This window comes from Oryx dammah, unplaced genomic scaffold (genome assembly GCF_014754425.2).
Source record: "Oryx dammah isolate SB20612 unplaced genomic scaffold, SCBI_Odam_1.1 HiC_scaffold_4, whole genome shotgun sequence".
NCBI classification, from domain to species: domain Eukaryota; kingdom Metazoa; phylum Chordata; class Mammalia; order Artiodactyla; family Bovidae; genus Oryx; species Oryx dammah.
The window spans coordinates 52,651,619-52,678,140 of NW_024070188.1; the positions used below are offsets into that span (position 1 = coordinate 52,651,619).

Below are 26,522 nucleotides of genomic sequence, written 5' to 3' on the forward strand. Positions count from 1 at the left end.
AAGGAGCAGGGCCACGTGTTATACAGAGGAGACAGGCCCCAGGGAAGGAGCAGGGCCACGTGTTATACAGAGGAGACAGGCCCCAGGGAAGGAGCAGGGCCACGTGTCTCACAGGGCAAAGGAAAGTTTTCAGGCTGAAGAAAGTTAAGGCTGGGTTTGTCTACTAGGAAGTTATTTTCTTTTTATTATAGCAGCTTTAGCAGGGTTTTGGAACACACTGGACTGCAAAGTTAGAGGACTGAACTTCGGTAGAAGAAATGAATACTAGATGTTTGGTGGCTCAGGAAAGCAGAGAGAGAGGCTGGGTGGGGGTGCATGGAGCAGAGAAGAGACAGAATCCTTGAAAACTTTTTGTGTCAGTTTGAGAAATTTAGGAATAGTTTTCTCCAGTGCAGAGAGGCTGTATAGGGATAGTAGGCAGAGATGATTTTACAGTTAGCGTGTCAGAACACATTTCAGCCTGCTGAAAGAGGCCCTGAGCCTGCTGAGATTCACGCTGGCAGGCTGTGGCCTCCCATCACTAAGGTTTGTATCTCGCTCTGTATCATATCAGCGTTGTCCTACAGCCTTGTTCATCATGCTTAACAAATTAAGGGGTAAGCTTAGTGGTTTATATTTCTCATGTATTTGAGTGGTTATACTAGAGATTACATTTACCTCCACAGGTACTTCTTATGGACAAAGCAGTAGTGACGTTGAAGCTCTGCGTCAGGCTTATTGTCACATAGCCCGTTCTTTGGGAGACGCAGATGAACAAAGAACTGAGAGCAATGTGGCCGAAAATTCCAAGAGCTCAGCAGAAAATCATCCTCAAGAAAATGAAGGGTCCTCTAAAAGCATCTCTACTACAGAGTCTGGTAAAAACGTCTCTGTTTGACCCTCTCTCTGAGCTGTGTTCAATATGGTATAATTTAAATACAGTTGGCTATAGTAATGATTTCTCAGTATCTGAATTTAAAAGTTTGTTTAAATAAATCTGGGAATTACTTTTTTAACTATAAAGTTAGCATCAAAAATAGGTTAAAATTTTAATTCCTCCTCTAATATGCTTTGACCAAATTAAGAAATCTCTTGAGTATTTTCATATTTTTTTGTACTTCTCCATGAACATATACTAATGTTATTTTTTTTTAATGGAAAACAGTTTGGGGGGATCAACTAAATAAATAATGTTGTGGATATATCCATACACCTATACTTAGAGGGAATGAAAGTAGATATATATTTCAAATATAAATACCAAAGATTTTTTTGGTACGAATAAGTTTACAGTGGGAACCTGGGATTATTATATGTATCATTTTGTTAACTATGTCAATCAGAGAAAATGTGATTTTGGTGGTGTTTGGCGTTAAAGTAAGCAATTTCCATAGCATTTTTGGTTGCTGTTTTAACTTTTGTTCCCTCAGATCTGCCCACAGTAGAGGAGCTGATGAAGCCTATCAGAATAGATTCCTTTGGGGTCAGTGGTTTTGATTTACAACCTGTCAGGTATGAGTTTCTTGGAATGGATTGTGCAGGCTTGTTTGTTTGTTTATTGGTTTGTCACTGCAAACTTCTAGAATCATTTGTTCTACCAATCTTTCCCATGGAGGGCAGGAGGAGAAGGAGATGACAGAGGATGAGATGGTTAGATGGCATCACCGACTCAATGGACATGACTTTGGATAAACTTCAGGAGTTGGTGATGGACAGGGAGGCCTGATGTGCTGCAGTTCATGGGGTTGCAAAGAGTCGGACATGACTGAGCGACTGAACTGAACTGAACCATTCCTAGTGAGTGATTAACAGGTAGCTGGTATGAGTCTACCTGTGAGTCATTCCTGTTTTCTTTTCCTATTAATCTTTACTCAGTTTATCAAAATTCATCTAGCTCTAAAAAAAAAAAAGTAAACAATTGCTACTAAAAAGTTGCCGCCATTAGATGGGTAGTCTTAAAGCTTTTCACTGAAAACTAAAATCCTTTCAGCTCTACATATCTCAGGGACAGCTGATGCGAACACTGAGAGAACGCGCATTTTTTCTGCATGTGAGTCCTCTACTCGCTTCTTTATAAACCAGTAAATTCTGCACTGACTTACAGACTAGCTGTCATCTCCCAGGGTGAGATCTTGGGTCACAAGAGAAAGGGGCTTCACAAAAATCTCCAGCTCCAGTATATTTTAATGACAGTTTTCAGGACCTGGCTGTCATTTAGCAGCACAGAGAATCATATCCCAGTCACCTTGTCGTAGGACAGCTTGGCATTCATGCAGCACCAAGAGTGTCACATCCGGTATCTCGTGAGATCTTCATAACAAATAGGTCAGCATCTTTATCCCCACCATTCAAGTGATACACCCGAAGTAAGCAGACCTAACTGGTAGAGCTCTCTCAGGAACCAGACAGTGATGATGACAATAACAGCTAACATTTTAATCATGTGCTTACTGTGGACTAGGTGCTGTACAAAGCTCTTTACCTATCAGACTTTATTTAATCTTATAGCAATTCCATGAAGTCTATTCCATTATCATCCTCATTTCATAGATAAGAAACTCGGGATTAAAGGTATTAAATTAATTTCTCAAGATCGTGTGGCCGTGACCCCGGAACATACTCAGATTGTCGGGTTTTTATCTCCATAAAATGTTTCTGTGAAAAGCCTGTCATCTGTTCATGTATTCACTTGTTCATTTATGTTTTAACAAAAAAGTTTTTGAGCCCCTCCTTGAACTCCATCTTCATCATGTAAATCCACTTGCAGTGATTTCTTGGTCTTTTTCCTACATTTGTGCTAGTTGAGACAAAATTCAGTGTAGTTTATACTAAAACATCTGGTTTTGTTGCTAAGTCATGTCTGACTCTTGTGACTCAGTGGACTGTAGCCTGCCAGGCTCCTCTGTCAATCGGATTTTTCAGACAAGAATACTGGAGTGGGTTGCCATTTCCTTCTCCAGGGGATCTTCCTGACCTTGGATTGAACCCTGGTCTCCTGCATTACAGGCAGATTCTTTACTGACTGGGCTATTAGGGAATCCCATCTACTTGAATACTAAGTCTAGATTCTTCCACTGATCTGCAGTGCTAGTTAATAGTTTTAAAGGGCAGTTGTGCTCACATAATCATTGCTGTTTTGGGCTATGGTAATGTTACTGAATGCTCAAACTACCACACAATGGCATTCATCTCACACGCTAGTAAAGTAATGCTCAAAATTCTCCAAGCCTGGCTTCAGCAATACGTGAACCGTGAACTTCCAGATGGTCAAGCTGGTTTTAGAAAAGGCAGAGGAACCAGAGATCAAATTGCCAACATCCGCTGGATCATGGAAAAAGCAAGAGAGTTCCAGAAAAACATCTATTTCTGCTTTATTGACTATGCCAAAGCCTTTGCCTGTGTGGATCACAATAAACTGTGGAAAATTCTGAAAGAGATGGGCATACCAGACCACCTGACCTGCCTCTTGAGAAACCTATATGCAGGTCAGGAAGCAACAGTTAGAACTAAACATGGAACAACAGACTGGTTCCAAATAGGAAAAGGAGTACGTCAAGGCTGTATATTGTCACCCTGCTTATTTCACTTATATGCAGAGTACATCATGAGAGAAGCTGGGCTTGAAGAAGCACAAGCTGGAATCAAGATTGCTGGGAGAAATATCGGTAACCTCAGATATGCAGATGACACCACCCTTATGGCAGAAAGTGAAGAGGAACTAAAAAGCCTCTTGACGAAAGTGAAAGAGGAGAGTGAAAATGTTGGCTTAAAGCTCAACATTCAGAAAAGGAAGATCATGACATCTGGTCCCATCACTTCATGGGAAATAGACGGGGAAACAGTGGAAACAGTGTCAGACTTTATTTTGGGGGGCTCCAAAATCACTGTAGATGATGATTGCAGCCATGAAATTAAAAGACGCTTACTCCTTGGAAGGAAAGTTAGGACCAACCTAGACAGCTTATTGAAAAGCAGAGACATTACTTTGCCAACAAAGGTCTGTCTAGTCAAAGCTTTGGTTTTTCCAGTAGTCATGTATGGATGTGAGATCTGGACTATAAAGAAAGCTGAGTGTTGAAGAATTGATGCTTTTGAACTGTGCTATTAGTTTTCTGAAATGTTGAGCTTTAGGCCAACTTTTTCACTCTCCTCTTTCACTTCTTCGCTTTCTGCCCTAAGGGTGGTGTTATCCGCATATCTGAGGTTATTGATATTTCTCCCAGTAATCTTGATTCCAGCTTGTGCTTCTTCAAGCCCAGCTTCTCTCATGATGTACTCTGCATATAAGTGAAATAAGCAGGGTGACAGTATACAGCCTTGATGTACTCCTTTTTCTATTTGGAAATTGTCTGTTGTTCCATGTCCAGTTCTAACTGTTGCTTCCTGACCTGCATACAGATTTCTCAAGAGGCAGGTCAGGTAGGTGATCTGGTATGCCCATCTCTTTCAGAATTTTCCACAGTTCATTTTGGATCCAAACAATCAAAGGCTTTGGCATAGTCAGTAAAGCAGAAACAGATATTTTTCTGGAACTCTCTTGCTTTTTCGATGATCCAGCGGATGTTGGCAATTTGATCTCTGGTTTCTCTGCCTTTTCTAAATCCAGCTTGAACATCTGGAAGTTCATGGTTCATGTATTGCTGAAGTCTGGCTTGGAGAATTTTAAGCATTACTTTACTAATGTGTGAGATGAGTACAATTGTGCGGTACTTTGAGCATTCTTTGGCATTGCCTTTCTTTGAGATTGAAATGAAAACAGACCTTTTCCAGTCCTGTGGCCACTGCTGAGCTTTCCAAATTTGCTGGCATATTGAGCACTTTTCACAGCATCATCATCTAGGATTTGAAGTAGCTCAACTGGAATTCCATCACCTCCACTAGCTTTGTAGTGATGCTTCCTAAGGCCCACTTGACTTCACATTCCAGGATATCTGGCTCTAGGTAGCACCATTTTAGTAATGTGAATTCTAGTACGGAGTTTTGCATTTGTGTTTAAGAGCTGAAAAAAAAGTGTACTTACATTCAAGGCATAAGTATAAACCCCTAGTACACTTATCAAAAAACTTTTTATAGTAAACTAGGATAAGTGATCCTAGGCGCTATAACAACAGAAGAAAATCCCTTGAAATTTTAATAGTTTAACATCATCAAAAATGAATTTCTTGCTCACATCATAATTCCGTGTGTCTCAGTGGAATTGGGGTAGGACTGTGGTCCACACAGGGACCCAGGCTGTGGTCCATTTAGGGACCCAGGCTGTTTCAGTCATCAGCACACAGCTTTAAGTTTCTCTTGGCTTCATGTAAAGAGTCTATAAGGAGAGAAAAAAGATGGTACTTCCTTTTAACTGCCTCAACAGAAATGTTAGATCACTTTAGTCCATATTCTATTGGTAAGAACCAGCACCTCTAGCTAACAAGGTCCGAAAGGAATGGAAAATGTGGTTTGCTTGTGTGCCCAGAAAGAAATGCATTTGGTTGGCATCTAGCGAATCTCCACTCCTGTTAAATATCATTTCCACTCTTCATACCAAGACCTACTTCACGCAAAGACCTACTCAGCTCCTCCCCCGCAAATAGCCCAAAGTCTCATCTAGGACTGTATCCATCTGAAAGGCCAGTATTTCTTGGTGAAGCACACTTCTCTCTATCAAGTTTGAATGTATCTCCTCATTGTCTGCTAATCAATGAATTAAAAAGACAAGTTACTACTTCCTTACCCACCTCCTTCCCATTCAGAAGGAAAAGTATGAGAAAATATAGCCATCAGTAATACAACTTTGAAATCCACTGAAAGACCTTGTAAAGAATTTTCCTTAATTAGGCCATGATTCTGCTCTTAAGGCGGGACTACCAAGTAACTCTGTTGTTTCATATAGCTCTTGGTTCCAATCCTTGAAGAATTTGTCTTGTATTTCATCACCGTTGGCTTCAGCTGAAGTGGTTTTCAGGGGGAGGATATGCCCGTCTTGGAGGAGACACTTGTTTCTCCATCTACTTTCTGCCTGCAGGTGGTTTTAAGGCTCCCAAACAAGTCTCTAGCCTTTTTTCTTTTTAAGTAGAGTTGTGGTTTCTTTGTCATTACAGTTCCTTCAGAAAGTTTATTAGGCTTCTGATGTACTTGGTTCCCTGTGCCAGTAACTACACTTAACATTCTTTGCTAGACAAAGGTTTTAAATCTGTTTTGTGTGTGCTTCCTATTCCCTCTGTTTTTTCTCTCTCAGTTGCAGCTGTCTGAATATATTATTAGGAACAAAGTTTGAAGATGACACTTAGAATATATGATGTTTGCCAAGGGATTGAGTCACTTTTCAACCAAGAAGGTCTCATTGATATCTTGCTTGTTCATAGCATTTTGTAATGCTGAATCTTACTGTTTGAGTTTAGACACGGAAAGTGAACCTAAGACACCTTAAATGTCCAGACTTTGTTCCCTCTAATTTCTTCTTAACCAACCCATTCTATCTTGAAATTATTTTTTTCTCATAATATCTTGTCAAAAGTAGTCAGTGGTAGCTGGCACTTAAAAACTGCCTGTTCTCGCCTACCATTTTCTTAGTACCCTCGACTGGGTAGCCGTGTGGTCTGCCTTATAAACTGTTGTAGGTGACAGTTTAGCAAACGTTCTGTTACCATAAAACATGGGTTGTTACCTCTCCAGCCTCTGTATCAGTTTCCTTGCCCCCTAAACCCAATGACTAAGCCTCCTATTTTAGATTTCTTGTCATCATAGCACTCACATTCTAAAGACAAGAACTAGCATCTGGCCTCAACTAGATTGAAGACAGTGATGAAATGTAGTTCAGTCGGTTCACAGCAAGAAAAGGGAACAATTATGATGATAATCAGGTTCTGCTACCATTAAGAAGGAAAGAATTATTATCAATATGTTTTCTGATTATTACAGCTACTTCAAGTATTTCTAACAGTTATTAAGAAGCTAATCTATCTTATGTGAAAATGGTAACCTCTTAAACTTTCCTTTTATCTTATTTTACAAATTTAAAAATCAAGTAACCTAATGGACCATGATCTAGTAATTCAAAAAGAACAATATACATATTTCTGGAACTCCCATAATATGCCACTATTTAATCACATTTATAATATTTCTTTAAGGGATAGTTTCCATATTTTAAAAATCTACTGATCTGAAATGTAACATTGCATTGAAGTGTTTTAAACTAAAGGAATGATTTTATTTTAAAGTCCTAGTGATTTTTCTTGTTTCACTTTAAAAATTTCCTGTACTGTGGATGAAATTATTCATTTTAATATTTATGTTTTATGCCTTGATTTAAATTATGGTTACTTCTTTATTTCTTCTGTGTGTGTACTTAGTTGCTCAGTCATGTCTGGCTCTTTATGACCCCATGGACTGTAGCCCGCCAGGCTCCTCTGTTCATGGGGATTCTCCCATGAACATTCTCCAGGCAAGAATACTGGAGTGGGTTGACATGCCCTCCTCCAGGGTATCTTCCCAACTGAGGGCCTCAAACCCAGGTCTCTGGCATTGCAGGCGGATTCTTTACCAGCTGAGCCACCAGGGAAGCCCAAGAGTACTGGAACTGGAAGCCTATCCCTTCTCCAGGGGATCTTCCTCAGCTGAGAATTGAACCACGGTCTTCCGCATTGCAGGAGGGTTCTTTACCAGCTGAGCTACCAGGGAAGCTAGAAATGTGTAGTATATTTTTCCTGCCTAAAATGCATGTTGATGTTATGAGCTATATTACAAAAAGGCCATTTAAAATTCATTTTTAAATTTTTCTTAGACAAAAGCAATCTCAGTGTTGTTTGGTTTGTCTTTTCTTTGAGGTCGGTCTCAGAGTCAACCATGAAGTCCCTTATGCTACATTGAAATTATTATTTTAAACAGTTATGTGATGCTGTGTAAGTTTACTGTCTTAACCAGAATTGTAAATAATATGTTTAACATTAATAACCTAATTTAAACCTTTACAAATATTAAATATATTTAATCTTATATATTAATGTAAATATGTTTATATATAATGTGTATACACATATTAATAAAACTGAGGACTTATATAGGGTTCATTCTCTGTGTCCTGTTTTGTTTTATAGCTCTAAGAAACTGGCTGAGAATAAAGAAACTGAATTTGTTAGCCCTTTACCCTTTAAGATTAACCCAAATGTTGTATCTCAAGAACCACAAACTGTGAGCCAATTCTTGGACAGAAATGAAGAGAATGTAGTTTTAGAAAAGGCAACAAATGAAGTTACAGAAAATAACTATCCAAGAGTAAATACTGTGGAAGAACAAATAGATAAAATGTACCTTGATATTTTGAAGAAAAAAATATCTGTTGGTCCTTCATTATTACCTCAGGATGACAAAACAAGTAAGGTAAGTTTTAATAATTTGAATTGATTTGACATTCTGATAAATGAAGTTACGTAAATACTGTTGAGAAGTATGTATTTCCTAAGCTAGTGGGATCGATTACATACTGACCTCCACGTAAATCCTGGACATCCTTGAGAAGTATCTATAATAACACTCTGCGGTCCCCAAATTTAAAAATACCACTGTAGCATTAGCTCTCTTTTAGAAGCCATTCTTCATATTTTCATTTTTTTAGTAAACACAGTCTAGAGTTTGAGTAGCAGAAGAAAATTATGTGTATTCATCATTCTAGTGCTTTACAGTTGTCTAGTAGTCTCTGTTCTACAAAAGTAGGTAAGTTGACATTTCATATACATGCTGTTCCCTGGTGGTGCAGAGGTTAAAGCGTCTGCCTGCAATGTGGGAGACCTGGGTTCAGTCCATGGGTCGGGAAGATCCCCTGGAGAAGGAAATGGGAACCCACTCCAGTATTCTTGCCTGGAGAATCCCATGGACAGAGGAGCTTGGTGGGCTAGAATCCACAGGTCGAAAAGAGTCGGACACGACTGAGCGACTTCACTTTCACTTTCACTTTCGCAGCTCTTGAGAAACTTACATTCCACTGTTCCTTTTTTCTCTGTTCTTGATTTATTCTGATTATATATAATCAGATCATGACCACAGCATTCCGTTTTTATTTTACAGTTTTGAGTTATGTGTTTACCATGAACTATCACCTTATAGAATAAGGCAGGGTACTAATAAACTTTTACATTGAGAGATCTGGAGAAAAAAGATTTTTGTCATTTCAAAATGTGTTCTTCTCTGCTTTCCTCCATGTTCATTCATTGCTTTCTAGCAGGCTTATTTTGTTTTATTATTTTGCTTTGTCTTACTCTTGATTTTGAAAATGTTGGTTCCAAATATTAAAATTCTGGTGAATTTAATTTAGAGAACTTTAATATAATGGTTTGCCTTCTATGAATTATATTCTTTAGTTATCACTATGATTTTGCTACCTGTTAATCTTACTTGCAACTGTAGTTGAAGTTTATTTAAGTACTAAAGAGTTTGTACTTGTATGCAGACTTTAAGATCTCAACTCGATTCTGGAGAAGAAGGGACTGTAACTGGTAAACAGCTACCATACAAGAAGGCCAAAAGTGCACCTCCTTTATTTAAAAGAAAACCCCAGAGTGGATTATATGCATCAGTTAGGAGTTCAGGGTATGGCAAACCCAGTTCACCATTCAAGACATTTTCTAATCTTGAAAAGAAAACTTCGAAGGACATCATGAAGAGCAAAAACTTGAGATCTATTCTTGCCTCAAATCAAAGTAGGAAAAAAGGTAATCATTCTATGCATATAGTATATTATTTTCCTTGTTCTCTGCTTTCCTTGTTTCCTTTCTCCTTCAATGAACTTTCCTTATTAATAGGAAAAAAATGAATTTGAAGGTATTACATTGCATTTCTGAAAGATTCAGTTCTATTGAGGTCAGGACGTTTTTCATCGTTAGTTCTAGGTCTTCCTGAAAGAAACCCAGAAAGTATAGGAAGTGAGTATAAGATAGGAGAATCCAACTCCTTCTTATCTGGTTGGCTTTGTAATATTCAAAATGTTTGCCAGAGCAGAGCTGTCAATTCAGAATCAAGTGGCAATGTCCAGATGAAAGTTGATCCAGAAAGAAATACCTGGGTATTTGTTCAGTATAGACTTGGAGACTCAAGATGTTTTCTGGATCACAGAATGCCTACTTCTATACATCACAGTTCAGTCCAGTTCAGTCGCTCAGTTGTGTCCAGCTCTTTGCGACCCCATGGACTACAGCACACCAGGCTTTTCTGTCCATCACCAACTCCCAGAGGTTGTTCAGACTCATGTCCATTGAGTCAGTGATGCCATCCAACCATCTCATCCTCTGTTGCCCCCTACTCCTCCCACCTCTCATCACAGTGCCTCTTAATCTAGTCATTTCCTAATCCAGTCATTTTTTAATATGTTGGCAGTAGGCAAGGGTAATTTTCCACTTAGAAGCCCATGATGCTAGTAAAAGAAATAGAGATGTTGGACTTGGACCCACATTTCTGTTGCCTTTGGACTCCATTGGGGGAGGGAGAGCAATAGAGCCAGAAGCACTTTGTCCTTTTCTGTGTGATTAAATCAAATAGGCGACCAGTTCCATCATTGTTAACCTGGTAACAATAGTTGTCAGAGGAGAAATAACCTCATTGGAAAATTTACTTCTGCCTAAGAGTGTTTTCCCTTGCCTTTCCCTGCAACTGTCAGTTTCAGGACCACTTTGACTGTATTTAAAATTCTTTCAGCATCAAAGATTCTTTTCTTCTGTCTGTGCTCATGCATATTCACTGCAGAAACTCATGTGTGTAAGCTGGAAAGGCTGGGGCTGACCCATGTCAGCAGGGGAACAGCAGTCAGGGCAAGTCTTCTGGAGACACAGAATTGTAATTGCAAGCTTAATGCAAGCATCCTTTCCTCCTGTTCTCAACCTGTGGACCTCTAGTCCCTTCCTCTAAGAAGTCTGGGGTCTCGTTTTCTCTTACTTTTCTGTGAAATGACTAGAAGGAAGAAGAAAGGCAAGCATGTGAACGAGCAAACAAAACATTTTATAAGAATAGATCACACTTAATAAGTTCTTTTAAAATAAATATTAGATTTAGTTTTACTTAAATCCATAAGAAGAAAAAGAAACTTCCTCCAAAGAAATATTGTATCCCAAAAGATCGTTTTAATAAAATAGAGTATGAAAATCCCTGAAAGGTTGCCAAAACCGTGTTGTTGTTTTTACCTACATTTTTCAATTCTATACATTATCAGTTTCCCTTCTATGAAATATGAGGTAATAAAACCCCCACTCACACGCCTGCTGCTCATTTTTGTTGGTTTTATTTTTACTTGTTCAAGATATATCTATTATATTCTCTCTAGCGATTGTAATTCCCCTCAGCTTTTGAATGTGAGTCTTGGTTCTGGCTGTTAAAGGACCAGAATGCTGTTCACCAGTCCCTTAGCCATCACTTTCTAGAATTATTTTGATTGGTTTCTTATTTGACTACATTTTTTTAATCCATTGTTTTTTCAAGAAGGGCTCATAAGTTCCAAACACTGCACTTTTCACATTTGAATTTTATATCCAAGCAAATTTTCTTTCATGTATAAAGAGAAAAGATATTGTCATGAACTGTTACTGAAAATAATTACTTAGGGAGACCAAAATGAAGAATTCAGGAAAGAACAATTCTGGCATCAAAGTGCTGGCTGACTGCAGCTTGAGCAAGAACCACTTGTCACTATTGACTGCCATGTCCTTGGAAGAATCACAACGCTAGCAGATCACACACCATCCATTGGGCATGTTAATGGACCTCCAGTGACTTGGAAGGTTTAATGCCTGCTTTTACAATGACTCAAACTGTTTCTTCATGAACAGTGTAAGAAATTTTCTCCAGAAAAACCTTACACAACACACAGTCCAATTAAATATGATTACTACTATATGAGGAAAAACTGGCATGCCTGTAAGAGAGTGGAAGGAAATCTCAGGGTGAGGTCCTGTTGGGGACTTGTTTCTTTTGACTTTTCTATGTTTTCCAAATCTTTAATGACCATGTGTTTTAACTTCAATGAAAAAGTCAACCTTGCATTTAAAAAGTTAGCATCTTTAAGAAATTATCTAAGTTTCAAATGTTTCATTTACATCTAAGGCAGTCAAGTACATGTTTATGCAGTATTCAGTTCAGAATCTAATATTAGAATATGGGCCTGAGGATCTCTTCTTGGTATTTCTGTTAATTTTTTTTTATTATAAACTGAATAATTTATTGGTCTTAGAATTATTTCTTCTTTTTGTAAGATTTACAAGGTACCTTAAAAACTGAAAACTTGACCAGAATATGTGTGTGTGTGTGTGTGTGTGTGTAAACCACATTTTTTCTAATTTAATAAATGGGGTATTATAGCAGTTTTATCATTTTATTTTTAATCAGATTTTAAACTACTTGTTATGAGGTTAGCGTGAAATTTTTATTATTCCAGTGATACTATATATTGATATACATTATTTATAAAAATTGTGCTTTGAAAGCATACTTTAATCTGAACTGAAATATTTCATTATCAGCTGTTCTTTGATTCATCGTTTAAATACTTCTATTTGCTATTGCTATTTGCTATTGCTATTTAAAACAATAACTTATTGAAAAATAATAAAACCGGAAATTACCCTAATCCACATTCTTCTCACATTTATTGAGCTCCGTCTGTCATTTAATATGAATCTTGGGTCAATGAGCCTTCTGTGTCAAATTGAATAGATTGTTGATTATGGTCTGGAGTTCAAGTGCAATGAAACAGATGCCTTGCAGTGTTTGTTAGGCATTAGCCTCCTTTGAGATGCTCATTTGTCTTGGTGTCCTCATTGTATTAGTACTTATTGTTAAATAATTGCCTGAATACACACTCAACATGGTTTGTATTTGTGGTGCTTTTATTCATTGTTCACAATATTTAGAAATCTTACCTGCAACAAAGCTGATCAAGCCTGCATCTTTGGGTAAACCAGCTCCCCAAACTGAAAGTTGGCTGGCTACTCCTAAGTCGTCTGAGGGCCCCACAGAAGCTGACTCCTGTGTTCAGTTTCAGAATGTAGGTATTAAATTTAAAAATAATATTCATACTGTTTTATGCTCATATATATTGAAGCAATTATAAAAAATGAAATATTTGAAATTTGTATCGATGGATACTCATCACTTTTATTGAACATGTATTGATCTTCTTGATTAGTAGAATATTGTTAAACATGTCATTTTTACTCTTTGTGGGTTTTTTTTTCCCCTAACCACCTATGCTTGAATCTACTATGTAACTCTACATAATGAAGTAATGCTTTTCATTGAAAGGATTCTTCAGGATACCATGGTGGTAACAAAGAGACAGAATTGCTTATGTTTAAAAGAGTTCAGGAAGCAGAGGAGAAATGGAAGGGTGCCCAAGCCCTTATTGAACAGATTAAAGTCACTTTCTCAGAAAAGGAGAAGGAGCTGGAAAATAAGATGGAGGAACTAAAGAGACAACAGGAAAAGGAACTCTTGAGGCTGAATCAAGACAATTATATTCTTCAAGCCAAGGTACTAGACACATTGTCCTATTTCTCCTTTTATTTATTAAAAAGAACTTGTACTCCCTGTTACTTTCTTGTCCCTGGGGCCTCTTGACTTGATATGTTTGCTGCATAAACATGAACATGGTTCCTGACAATGCCTCCTTACAAAAGAGCCTACATGAAATCCTTGGAGGGGAAGTCAAAAGTTAAATTGGTTCATTTTGATAGTTTTCTTGTTAGCTGTCCTTTTTGAAAACTTATCACTTGGTTCACTGTGACCTTCAGGGAAGACAACAGTTTCAGAAAGAAAGCTATAGAAGTTCTAGATTCAGGAAAGTAACACTGTGTAGCATTTCTGAGTTACTTCCACCATCAGAACCATCAGTATAAAACATCACTGTAGTAAGTTAATTGTAGTTGGTGCTATGATAATTCTAATGTGCTTATAAGACAGTTTTAGGTCTATACACCTGGAGTTTTCTGATGTTCTTCTTCACTTCTCATTGTATCATTTTCTTCCCCAAATGAAACAACACCTGCCTTTTCTCTAAGTTGAGTAGCTTTGAAGAATCAAACAAAAAACACAGGTGGTTGCATTTGGGAGAAACAACTGATCCTGTCACTGAAGAAAAATTGCAGCAAATCCAAAAAGAAATACAAGAACAAGAGATGCTTCTTCAAGGATATCAGCAGGTATGGCTCTTCAGCACAAAGTTAGTTTGTCTTGAGATTTTTTGATTATAAAAATAAGGCTTTTAAAAATATTTCTGCGTCCATTTAACAGGTAATGGCAATGTAAGGAAGTAATAATTTGACTAGTCTCTGCATTTTTTATGGGGAGAATTAAAGTGATTAAGAGCATGGGTTCTGGATTCAAAAAAATCTGATTTTAGATTTTGCTTCACTACCTTTGACTGTGTGGATCACAATACATTGTGGAAAATTCTGAAAGAGATGGGAATACCAGACCACCTAACTTGCCTCTTGAGAAATCTGTATGCAGGTCAGGAAGCAACAGTTAGAACTGGACATGGAAAAACAGACTGGTTCCAAATAGGAAAAGGAGTACGTCAAGGCTGTATATTGTCGCTCTGCTTATTTAACTTCTATGCAGAGTACATCATGAGAAATGCTGGGCTGGAAGAAACACAAGCTGGAATCAAGATTGCCGGGAGAAATATCAATCACCTCAGATATGCAGATGACACCACCCTTATGGCAGAAAGTGAAGAGAAACTAAAAAGCCTCTTGATGAAAGTGAAAGAGGAGAGTGAAAAAGTTGGCTTAAAGCTCAACATTCAGAAAACGAAGATCATGGCATCCGGTCCCATCACTTCATGGGAAATAGACAGGGAAACAGTGGAAACAGTGTCAGACTTTATTTTTTGGGGCTCCAGAATCACCGCAGATGATGACTGCAGCCATGAAATTAAGACGCTTACTCCTTGGAAGAAAAGTTATGACCAACCTAAATAGCATATTCAAAAGCAGAGACATTACTTTGCCGACTAATGTCCGTCTAGTCAAGGCTATGGTTTTTCCTGTGGTCATGTATGGATGTGAGAGTTGGACTGTGAAGAAGGCTGAGCGCCGAAGAATTGATGCTTTTGAACTGTGGTGTTGGAGGAGACTCAAGGAGATCCAACCAGTCCATTCTGAAGGAGATCAACCCTGGGATTTCTTTGGAGGGAATGATGCTGAAGCTGAAACTCCAGTACTTTGGCCGTCTCATGCAAAGAGTTGACTCATTGGAAAAGACTCTGATGCTGGGAGGGATTGGGGGCAGTAGGAGAAGGGGACGACCGAGGATGGGATGGCTGGATGGCATCACGGACTCGATGGACAAAACTCCGGGAGATGGTGATGGACAGGGAGGCCTGGCATGCTGCAATTCATGGGGTCGCAAAGAGTCAGACACAACTGAGCGACTGAACTGAACTGAACCTGCTCTATAGCCTTAGGCAAATCACATTACCTCTCCCAGGCAGTTTCCTCATCTGTGAAATGAGGATAATAATACCTGTCTCACAATGGTTGTGAAATTAAGACTGCAGATCAACCTCTTCCTGCCTTCCACACAGTAACCAGTTAGTACATGTTGGCCTGTTACTAATTCTAATAGTCAGATTTCCTTAGAAACTGTCTTTCTTTCCTTTGAAAATGAAACTGTTAGTCACTCAGTCGTGTCCAACTCTTTCCAGCCCCAGGGACTGTAGCCTGTCAGGCTCCTTTGTCCTTAGGATTCTCCAGGCAAGAATACAGGAGTGGGTTGCCACTCCCTTCTCCAGGGGATCTTTTTTTTTTTTTTTTTCATAGATAATATTGGCTAGTTTTGATACTATATTGAGAACTGTAAATCTGAAATCAATTGCCAGTGCCTTGAGAGTAAAAATAAAAAATGAATTAAATGGGAGAAAATGTGTGTGTTCTGCAGAAGCCATACATTTGTTCTCTGATAACGGAGTCTTGGTGGTGTTGACAGTCAGCCGGGGCGGGTTTGGCGATGTTCCCACATGAGACTTGTCTTAGTTTCCTCCCTACCACTTTTTTTTTTTTTAAACTTCTCTATCCTTTTCCTCTGTCTCATTCCTTTTTTCTCTTCTGACAACTGTAAACTAAGCATTCAGCCTCACAATAACAAGCATTTTCATTCTGGGGACATCCGAAGAAAGCATTACCACATCAGAAATTACAGCTTTTCTTTTTACGATTTATTTTTTCACTGGTCTCAGTTGGGGCACTCAGGACCTTTGACCTTCTTTGCAGCATGTGTGATCTTTAGTTGTGGCATGTGAACTCTTCCTTGTGGCCCGTGGGATCTAGTTCCCTGACTAGGGATTGAATCCAGGGCCCCTGCGTTGGGAACACAGGCAGAATCTTAACCACGGAACCACCTGAGAAGTCCCCAGATACTCCAGCTGTAAATGAAATAGTATGGATTTTGCAAGATACCCCTCCCTGGAGTTAGTTAGAACCTTCCAAACCCTCCCTGCCATTCTGAGCTTGCTATATACACAGCATGGGTTTTAAAGCAGGATTTCACAGACCTCTGATTTTGCCAACCACCCACTCCCATAAAGATAACATGAAATTGATGTGTCTATGTATGTATGTGTTTTTATGAGTTTCATTAATTCTGCTGAAAATCAACTACATACTATGTGTCAGGCACTGAGCCAGACATGGTGAGACAGTTCATGGTTTTCATGAGATCCTCAGTGGTCCTTGGTTTTCATCAGTGTCTTGATTTTAAAGAGGTTCAGAGCATCTGAGCACAGATGGGTACTTTTCCCCCATCCTGAGTCCCTCTTTTGCTCAAGCCAGATGCTGTCCTGGGTCTAGTCTATACACTCACTGCCCTGATCTTCTGGAAGCACCCAGTCTCTAACTCCCTGCTCACATAAAGTTCCAGAAACAAACGTGGATACCCACTGTGGCTATGTCCAGTTACCTCACTGCAGAAAGATGGGCCAAAAGCAGGAAAAAGAGTGTGCAAACAGCCCCAAACAGCACACAAGTCAGGATGTCGTTCTTCCTGCAGTCACTGGTCCATCTACTCCCATGAAATGCAGTACATTACTCTGATGGGCTCTTTGATTTGGGGAATTTTTTTTTCAACTAATCATTTTGAACTTTTTTTTTTAATTTTTATTTTTACTTTATTTTACTTTACAATACTGTATTGGTTTTGCCATACATTGACATGAATCCGCCATGGGTGTACATGAGTTCCCAATCCTGAACCCCCTTCCCACCTCCCACCCCATAGCATCTCTCTGGATCATCCCCGTGCACCAGCCCCAAGCATCCTGTATCCTGTATCGAACATAGACAGGCAATTCGTTTCTTACATGATATTATACATGTTTCAATGCCATTCTCCCAAATCATCCCACCTTCTCCCTCAGAGTCCAAAAGTCAGTTCTATACATCTGTGTCTCTTTTGCTGTCTCGCATACGGGGTTATCATTACCATCTTTATAAATTCCATATATATGTGTTGCTGCTGCTGCTGCTGCTAAGTCACTTCAGTCGTGTACGACTCTGTGCGACCCCGTAGACGGCAGCCCACCAGGCTCCCTCGTCCCTGGGATTCTCCAGGCAAGAACACTGGAGTGGGTTGCCATTTCCTTCTCCAATGCATGCAAGTGTAAAGGGAAAGTGAAGTCGCTCAGTCGTATATGTGTTAGTATACTGTATTGGTGTTTTTCTTTCTGGCTTACTTCACTCTGTATAATCGGCTCCAGTTTCATCCACCTTAATAGAACTGATTCAAATGTATTCTTTTTAATGGCTGAGTAATACTCCATTGTGTATATGTACCACTGCTTTCTTATCCATTCATCTGCTGATGGACATCTAGGTTGTTTCCATGTCCTGGCTATTATAAACAGTGCTGCGATGAACATTGGGGTACACGTGTCTCTTTCAATTCTGGTTTCCTCAGTGTGTATGCCCAGCAGTGGGATTGCTGGGTCATAAGGCAGTTCTGTTTGCAGTTTTTTAAGGAATCTCCACACTGTTCTCCATAGTGGCTGTAATAGTTTGCATTCCCACCAACAGTGTAGGAGGGTTCCCTTTTCTCCACACCCTCTCCAGCATTTATTGCTTGTAGCCTTTTGGATCGCAGCCATTCTGACTGGTGTGAAATGGTATCTCATTGTGGTCTTGATTTGCATTTCTCTGATAATGAGTGATGTTGAGCATCTTTTCATCTGTTTGTTAGCCATCCGTATGTCTTCTTTGGAGAAATGTCTATTTAGTTCTTTGGCCCATTTTTTGACAGGGTTGTTCTCGGTTTACAGATTTTCTTCTGAGACAAAAAGTTAGAAAAAGATTTTGCTTACTCAAAAACTGAAGAAATTGAAAAGCCTTTAAAATTGCTTAAAGGATACATCTTTTATAAGCAAATAAACTTACTATAGTACTACTGGTTTTTAACTAAAATGTAATTTTCTGTTTATAAAAAGGAAAATGAAAAATTGTATAATCAAGTGAAAGATCTCCAAGAACAAAACAAGAAAAATGAGGAGCGAATGTTCAAGGAAAACCAGAGTTTATTCAGTGAATTAGCTGCCTTAAAGTAAGTCCTTTTAAAATTCTTAAGATCAAATATACTTTGACTATTTCTAAGCATTTTATTATTATATTAATAATACATTTAGTTATACTTAGAAATTTTAGAAGTTGTACACTGATTTAATCACAGTTTTGTAAGTTTTATATTTTTCATATTCAGTGGATTCTCTTTGGTGTTCAGTAATCAGTACATACTTTAGTATTTTCAATATATTGGTATTGGAGTTTCACATCAATTTCAGGAAACTGAATTATTCCTTTTAAACCTGAGATACTTAGATAATATAATAATAATAAATAATAATAATAATAAATTACAGTATTATTTACTGTGTTAGGTCAGATTGCATACAAGTAGAGCTTGAAATGGGGATCTTTGTGGAGGTGCTTTCCTGGAAGATAACTCTTAGGAGAAGCGAGATGAGGTGAGGATGGGGGTGGATGGTGAGCAGGAAAATCAGTGAGACTGGGTTTCGGCTGGAGGCTGGCTTCATTCCACTCTCACCAGGACATGCAGGAGAATAGATTTCATTACATAGTTGGTCCCTACTTGAGTCAAGTGGAGAACAGCACTTTGAACCCCTCAAGGCAGTCTGTCACTGGATGAAGTGGGCCCCAGGAAGCAGCTCGTGGGTACCCTCTGGGGCAGGGGGCAGGAGCCGCTGTTTGGCAAGGAAATTTCTTCAGAGAAAGAGAACCTGGGAGTTATTACAACAAACATACCATGGCAGGCTGACAGAGCACTGTGTCACTTAGGAACCAATCATACTTCAGGCTGTAAGGTCTTTGGGATGTCACTATGTCCATCTTTAATATACTAAGTGGAGGAGCTAAACCACCAAACATGGGCAGGCTAGGGTTCTGTCTTCTTTTAGGAAGTGACTGCCAGCTGTGCATCACTTCACCTAAACACCTGAAATCTCAGATAGAACTGCTATCTGAAGAAACGTCTTGGACTGTGAATGTCATGTACATTATGTTTAATTACATACTACTTCCATTTTTTGGTAAGATAATCTAGGGCATAAGAGACAAGGCTGCTGTTAGCTCACACTGATCTTTCATGCACAGTAGAAAAAGGCACACCTTGTAGCAGACAAAGCTAGAAAGTACACAGGTTGGCAAGTTGAGGGCACTTTTGTATAAACTGGGGGTCACCCCTTTCTCCTGGTAAGTGTGACCCCCATGCCAAAGCTAATAATCTGCATAGTTCTGATGCCTCAGGGCTTCTACATCTGCTTTCTTCCCAGATGCTTCAATAAAATATTTATATGCTTCAATAAAACAATTATATTTATTTAAAATATTTAAAATTTTATATCTTATATTGCTTGGCTTCTAAAAGAGAAGATCTATTCCTGGCTCCAAACCTGAGGCTCTAAATGCATTTCCACAATGGAATGAATGGTTTCTTTAGACTTAGATGATCATATACAGATTCCTAAACTCCTTGTATAATGTTCTCTGGGAAAAGAAAAACTGACTTGAAGGAACCAGTAGTAGATTGTACTTGGTTTTATTTGTTAGTTTCCATGGGTATGATTGGCAATTTGTGTTTCTCAGAAAGGCATCTAGAGTGATATGACAAGGCGAACAGAACACCACAGGGGAAATGCAGTGCAGTAAGTCTTTTCCCAGACAGTGATTTTCTTTTTTCTGAAAATTGGTAAGAAATATTTTTCTATTACAAATACACCAGTACTCTTAGAGTTTCAATTTTTTTAGGTTATACATAAACATTTCCCTTAAAGTATACTGCTAACATTTCAGTATTGTCTTCTTTAGTGCAAATGAACTGTTTATCTTCAGAGACTCAGTTTTGATGTGCAAGGAGTTTTTAGTTTTTAAGAATCGAATATTTTGTACTGAAAGGAGGACATTGTAAACATATATGTATTATTTTCAAAATAAATCAGAGAACAGATGCACAGAAGTCGTTTCCTGTCTCAAGCAGTTGAAGATTCAGAGCCCAGCAAAAATCAAAATTTTACAGATCTGTTAGCAGAACTACGGGCGGCACAGGTAAGGTACATAAGGATTTTAACCATTAGCAACAGGAAAGTGTGTTATAAAAATCCTTATGTGTGTAGAAAAGAAAAATTTGTTTTTGTAACTTATGAATAAATCTGCTTATAAATTTCATACCAGTTAAAAACTAGGAAATACCTAAGATTAGCATTGAAATACCTGTTACCTCAATATAGAGGAAACAAGGTGATACTTTTTGCAGATGGCATCTTTTATTATCCAACCTCTCATCAGGCATTTATCATGTGGAGTCATGTTGGAGGCAGAGCCTTATTTAGGGAAGATCCCTTGGAGGAGGGCATGGCAGCCCACTCCAGTATTCTTGCCTGGAGAATCCCATGGGCAGAGGAACTTGAGGGGCTACAATCCTTAGGGTCACCAAGAGTTGGACACGACTGAAGTGGCTGAGCGTGCATTCATGTACATACCTAACTTCAAAACAAACTGTTTGAAAATGGAGGGCTGAAATAGGAAAACAATTTAAAAAGTGAGTTGACTTTTCCTCAGTCTTCCTAAGTGGGCTGTACACTGATGAGGGGCTGAGACTATATCTGCAAGAATTTGTATCTAATATGCCTGACAGAGCGGTGAAATGCAATATCTGCTACATAATTTTTTTCTTTATTTTTACTGAATTGTACTATAAAGCATACGGCCTAGAATTTCCTAAAGCAGTGTTTACCAATGGGAAAAGTTTGGGAATTTAGGGCAGATTATTTCTGTCTTAAGCAGAACAGTTTTATGCATTGCTTGATTTTTATCACTCCTGTCCCCAAGAACTATGCTTGTAGCACCCCCCAGTCACTGTAACACTCAAAACCACTGCCACAGACAGCACCTGTGGAAGGGCAGTTAGCTTTCCCCACTCCCTCCTATCAAGTACTTCGAATCTGTTTCAACGATTATGCACATTAGAATAATTCCAATTGCATATCACTTTCTAATTAGAAATTTATTACATAAAGTTAGGCTACACAGAAATTTAAACATGCCATAGTTCAGTAGTTGATGTTTGACAGGTTTTTGTAGTATATAAAATGCAGCTTCAAATATGAACCCATTAGAGAACTTCCTTAAGATGCATGTGGGTACAGAATGATTAGATAGGTAAGCACATAAATAGAAAGAAAGAATAAATGATTGGATACCTTCACTTATCAGTGGGCCTCAAAAACTAGCAAGTTAAGAGAGAAATTGCTGTAGCTTATGAATGCTTGGGAAAGCATGATAAGGTTTCAACTACAGCATTAACTTCATTTGAAGGCTGTTATTAGTGACCTTTTAAAAGTGCGATTTTGGACACATTTTTTAACAAATGGGAAACCAAAACTCCCACTGAAATCACCAGAATGTGCTGGCTAAAATATAATTAACATCTTGTAAATTACATAACCCAACTCTCAAGAAAGTAAAGTGAACTTCTGGGGTCAGAATAGAACAGGGATACAGAGCTAGCAGTAAGCATTGCCCCCTAGGCTGTCAGCTCAGTAACCATGAACCTTGAGCTTGAACAACAAAGTGGAGATAGGACCACAGGACTTCACAGGGCCATATCCTTCAGTAAAAACGTGTTTAGGAAAAAATCCACCCACTTTCAGAAGGGACTGAAATGTCGAGAAAGCTTCTCTCTTAACTTGGTATCTATAGAAAGAGATGGGGAAAAGATCTCACCTTCTCAGTGCTTTATTGATTATTCAGTATAGATGTCATCCCTTCTCCTTTCGTTTGTGTTTTAGTATTTGAATTGACACTAGCTTCAAGGGTGGGTTGGGCTTCCCTCATAGCTCAGTTGGTAAAGAATCAGCCTGCAATGCAGGAGATCCCAGTTTGATTCCTGGGTCGGGAAGATCTGCTGGAGAAGGGATAGGCTACCCACTCCAGTATTGTTGGGCTTCCCCTGTGTCTCAGCCTGTAAAGAATCTGCCTGCAATGTGGGAGACCTGGGTTCGATCCCTGGGTTGGGAATATCCCCAGGAGAAGAGAAAGGCTACCCACTCCAGTATTCAGGCCTGGAGAATTCCATGGACTGTACAGTCCATAGGGTCGCAAAGAGTTGGACATGACTAGGTGACTTTCACTTTCACTTTCAAGGGTGGGTCATGCTCAATCTGGAAAAAAAACAAACATAAAATGATCCTGAGTCAGCAGTCATCTTAAGTATGTCTAGAAAAAACACGTGCAAAACACTCTTAAGGGTATCCACTCTTAACCCAGTTCATACAGTATTCCTACAGATTAAATCATGTTCACAGTACACTTGCAGTGCAGAATTACAAAACCCAGGGAAACAGCCCACCATGAGTAGGCATGGGGTGATTTAATAAACAGGAGTAAAACCCCAGTAAGATTATTGAGTAGACTGTAAGTTAAATAGATTTTCAGTGATTAAATATACAGAATAAGTGAGAAATTCAATGTGAGGAAGGAACAAAACAGACCAGGAAATTTCAGAGAAAAATAAAGAGAATAAGTAGAAAAATTAAATAGATGATCAGATGTAACTAAAAAGAAAGTAGTCAACTAGAAGATAGATCTAAGAAAACTTAGAGTGAAACACATGAAATAGAGAAATAGAAAATAACAGAAATAAGAAATGCTATAATATGCAATTAAATATTTTTATAAAGTAGTGGCCAAGAATTTTCTAGAAATTGTAAAAGATGAATTCTCAAATTCAGGAAACATAGTGAGTCCTACTCAGGATACATAAGGAAAAATCTACATCCAAGCCCCTCATGGTGAAAGTACCAAAGGCAGGAACACCTTAAAAGAAATAAGTGTGTATTGAAGATAAAGGTTATTTGAGGATGTGGTTATTTGTGCAGATACCAAAAGATGGAATGCCATTACATGTTTATTTTCATTCACTCTGGTTTTCTGAGTTTAAATAGTTTTAGAGCAAAAATTCATACTGGAATAAATCTGTAGTATAATGTTCATGTCAAACCTACTTAAAAATTAATACCCATTAGTGTAGTCGTGGAGAAGGCAATGGCACCCCACTCCAGCACTCTTGCCTGGAAAATCCCATGGACGGAGGAGCCTGGTGGGCTGCAGTCCGTGCGGTCTCGAAGAGTCGGACACGACTGAGCAACTTCACTTTCCCTTTTCACTTTCATGCCTGCCTTGGAGAAGGAAATGGCAACCCACTCCAGTGTTCTTGCCTGGAGAATCCCAGGGACGGAGGAGCCTGGTGGGCTGCCGTCTATGGGGTCGCACAGAGTCGGACACGACTGAAGCAACTTAGCAGCAGCAGCAGCAGTGTAGTTGTAAACTGTGAGCCGGTTCTTTGTAAACTATGGATGGGCGCATACTGAAAGCAAAGATCTTGAGCCCTTTGCTTCTAGTTTCCCATGAGGAGGAGGAGGATGAGGCTGACTGCAGCTCAGCAGTCACTTAGGAACTCTTCTTGGCTGTGGAAAAATGGCAGGTAAACAAGACAGGCCTGTACCTTGCTCACTAGGAGCATGTATTCAACCAGGGAAGACAGATAATAAGTGAGCAAGAAATAGGTGCACATGGAGGTTAAGTTCTTTGAGAAAAATAAGAACAGAGACTAGTGGTACACAGGGCAGGGCTTAGGCAGCTCTCAGCAGTGTAGGTGAGCAAGCGGGAAGGCTCTCCCGAGAAAGTAGCGTCTGCGTCAGGAGCTGAGGAGGAGCAGCCACTCACTGTGCAAAGACCGAGCCTTCCAGACGGGGACATGGTGCCTCGGAAGCCTCTGAGGAACTAGTGGGTGAGTAAGAACAAGAGTGATGGAAAAGAGGGTCAGAGAGATAGGCAGAGGCCTCCGAGTGTCTGCACAGTGAATTCTTGAAGAAACTCAGCGTTCTCCTGAAAAGACATCCACAGAAGATCAACAAAAGATTAAATAGTGAAATGATGCCACTAAAACCACGATTATATTAATACAAGGCCTTAGGGGTGAAATTATTTTCTTCATAAACCTGGATTTTAAATTGTAAGGTAGTGTGATACAAAGTTTCTAAGAATTTTCCTCTAGACACTGAACAAGGTGGTACCAAGGAATTTCTTGGTACCAATACAGGAATTTCTTCAGTAGTTATCAGTTGAGTTCAGTGTGCACTTACTGAGTACCTGCCATGTGCTTAGTGCCATAAAGTAAACAAGTAGTAAAATCAGTCTTGATATCCCCAGAGAGCTTTCAGCCTAATGAAGAGAAAAGGCAGGTAATACAGATCAGTGTCATATGAAACAGAGTAATAAATGCTGTACTTCCAGGCACACTGGAAGTTTGTGGGAATGCAGGGGTGGGGTTTATCAGGGATAGCCTCATTTGAACTACACTTTGAAAGGTAAATATGACTCTATCAAAGCTAGGAGTAAGGGCCGTTGAGTATGGCATGTACAGCACATTGAGACTTTAACTTGTGTCAAGCATAGTTTTTGCCTTTGTGATACAAGAATGAGAAAAATAAAGTTCTGCTTTCAAGTAAATATATAATAGGTCAGGTGGTGATGAGTGTGTGAGAGGAAAGTAAAGCCATACACCTGGGGACCAGGGTGGGGGTTGCTAGTTTAGAGTGACTAGACAAGGGCTTCCTGGGGCCTCATTTGAGCAGAAATCCTGATAAAGTGAAGGAGCGAGCCACTTGGCTATCTGAGGGCAGAGGGAACACTAAGGGCCAATTACTTGAGGCAGGAACGTGCTGGGCGGGTTCAGAGAACAGCTAGGAGGTCTCTGTAGGCATGCCGTGGGAGGGGGAGATTGCAGGCCATGTGTCCGAGGAGTGGACAAGGCTGGGTTCTGTGACACTGAAGGTCATGGTAAGAGCTGTAGGTTTCCCCTAAAAGAGGTGGGCGCCACCAGAGAGTTTCAGACCAAGAAATGATATTAACTGACTCCTGAAGGCAGTTCCTCTGGTTCCTGGGAGAACAGATTGTAGGTGCTGAGGGTGGAAGAGGCAGCCTGGTTAGGAGGGTGGAGAAACCCAGAAGCAGTAAGAAGAGATTGGAAGGGGCCTTGAAGCTGTGTTAAGTGATGAGAACTGATTCTCGGAGGCTCTGGGGAGCTTGTATCACTGGAAGGGGAATAGTGATAAAATCAAGCTGAAATTTAAGAAAAATAATTAGCAATCTTTATGATGAATTGGGTGAAAGAGACACTATTCTACAATTAATTGATTGTGGTTGGAAATTTGCTTCTGTATTTTTATGAATATCAAGAAAGAAAAGAACAGTTTGTTGGAAGACATCAAAAGACTGAAGCAGGATAAACAAGCCCTTGAAGTAGACTTGGAAAAAGTGAAGAAAGAGAGAGACCAAGCCAAAGACCAGATTGCTTATGCTACAGGTAAAAGTCTGAGCTAAGACGACTCACCTGTATACTCTTAGCCGTTCTCATCTTGAGTTAAGTAATAGCAGTTGGCTAGTATAATCAAAATACTATTCCTTGAAGTGTATTATAATTTTAGAAGCTTTTAAAATATTAGTTATTAATAGGTAGTGCATTTGATTGGTTTTAACATCAATGATGACAAGATCAAAGAAAATCATGGATTACTTTGAATTTGTGGCATCACATACCTAGTTGTTTATAGTCATCTTAGGTAGACTGTGACTTTTCAGGGTATGGTCCCTCTTTTTATCTCTTGAGTCTGAAACATAAGCTCTCAAATATTTGCCAAATGAACAAATAACATTGTACTATGTTGTAGAAAACACAAAGACAGATACGGCATACCTCACCAGGGAAAACAAAGGAGAGTAGAATAAGAAAGCAGAAAAGTTTAATATTAGAAATAAACATGAGGATGCTAATGAGGATTTCAGAGAAGAGTGGCGTTTGAGCTGGGTCCTGACAGATTCATAGGTAAAGAAATGGAGAGGCCCAGAATCCTACATTTATTTTCATAGAAGCAACTTTACTTTTATAATGAAAGTCATTGGAAAAACTATTAATCAAGACTATCTAGATGCCAGCTTTGCTACAAGTTTGATGAT

At 39.1% G+C, this 26,522-nt stretch overlaps 1 protein-coding gene across 3 annotated transcripts in view; it reads left to right on the plus strand.

Annotated features, from left to right (window-relative positions):
- The window catches only part of CEP162 (centrosomal protein 162), a 99,824-nt gene that overhangs the window by 48,294 nt on the left and 25,008 nt on the right, over positions 1-26,522 (plus strand). For 2 of the 3 annotated variants that reach the window (XM_040238860.1, XM_040238863.1), the window contains exons 10-19: positions 666-857; positions 1,410-1,491; positions 8,064-8,346; positions 9,413-9,674; positions 12,858-12,991; positions 13,249-13,476; positions 14,004-14,144; positions 18,422-18,534; positions 20,447-20,552; positions 25,746-25,872. In XM_040238860.1, coding sequence (XP_040094794.1) covers positions 666-857; positions 1,410-1,491; positions 8,064-8,346; positions 9,413-9,674; positions 12,858-12,991; positions 13,249-13,476; positions 14,004-14,144; positions 18,422-18,534; positions 20,447-20,552; positions 25,746-25,872 — 1,668 coding nt within the window. The remainder of the gene's footprint in view (positions 1-665; positions 858-1,409; positions 1,492-8,063; positions 8,347-9,412; positions 9,675-12,857; positions 12,992-13,248; positions 13,477-14,003; positions 14,145-18,421; positions 18,535-20,446; positions 20,553-25,745; positions 25,873-26,522) is intronic. The other variant, XM_040238862.1, reaches the window with a different exon arrangement.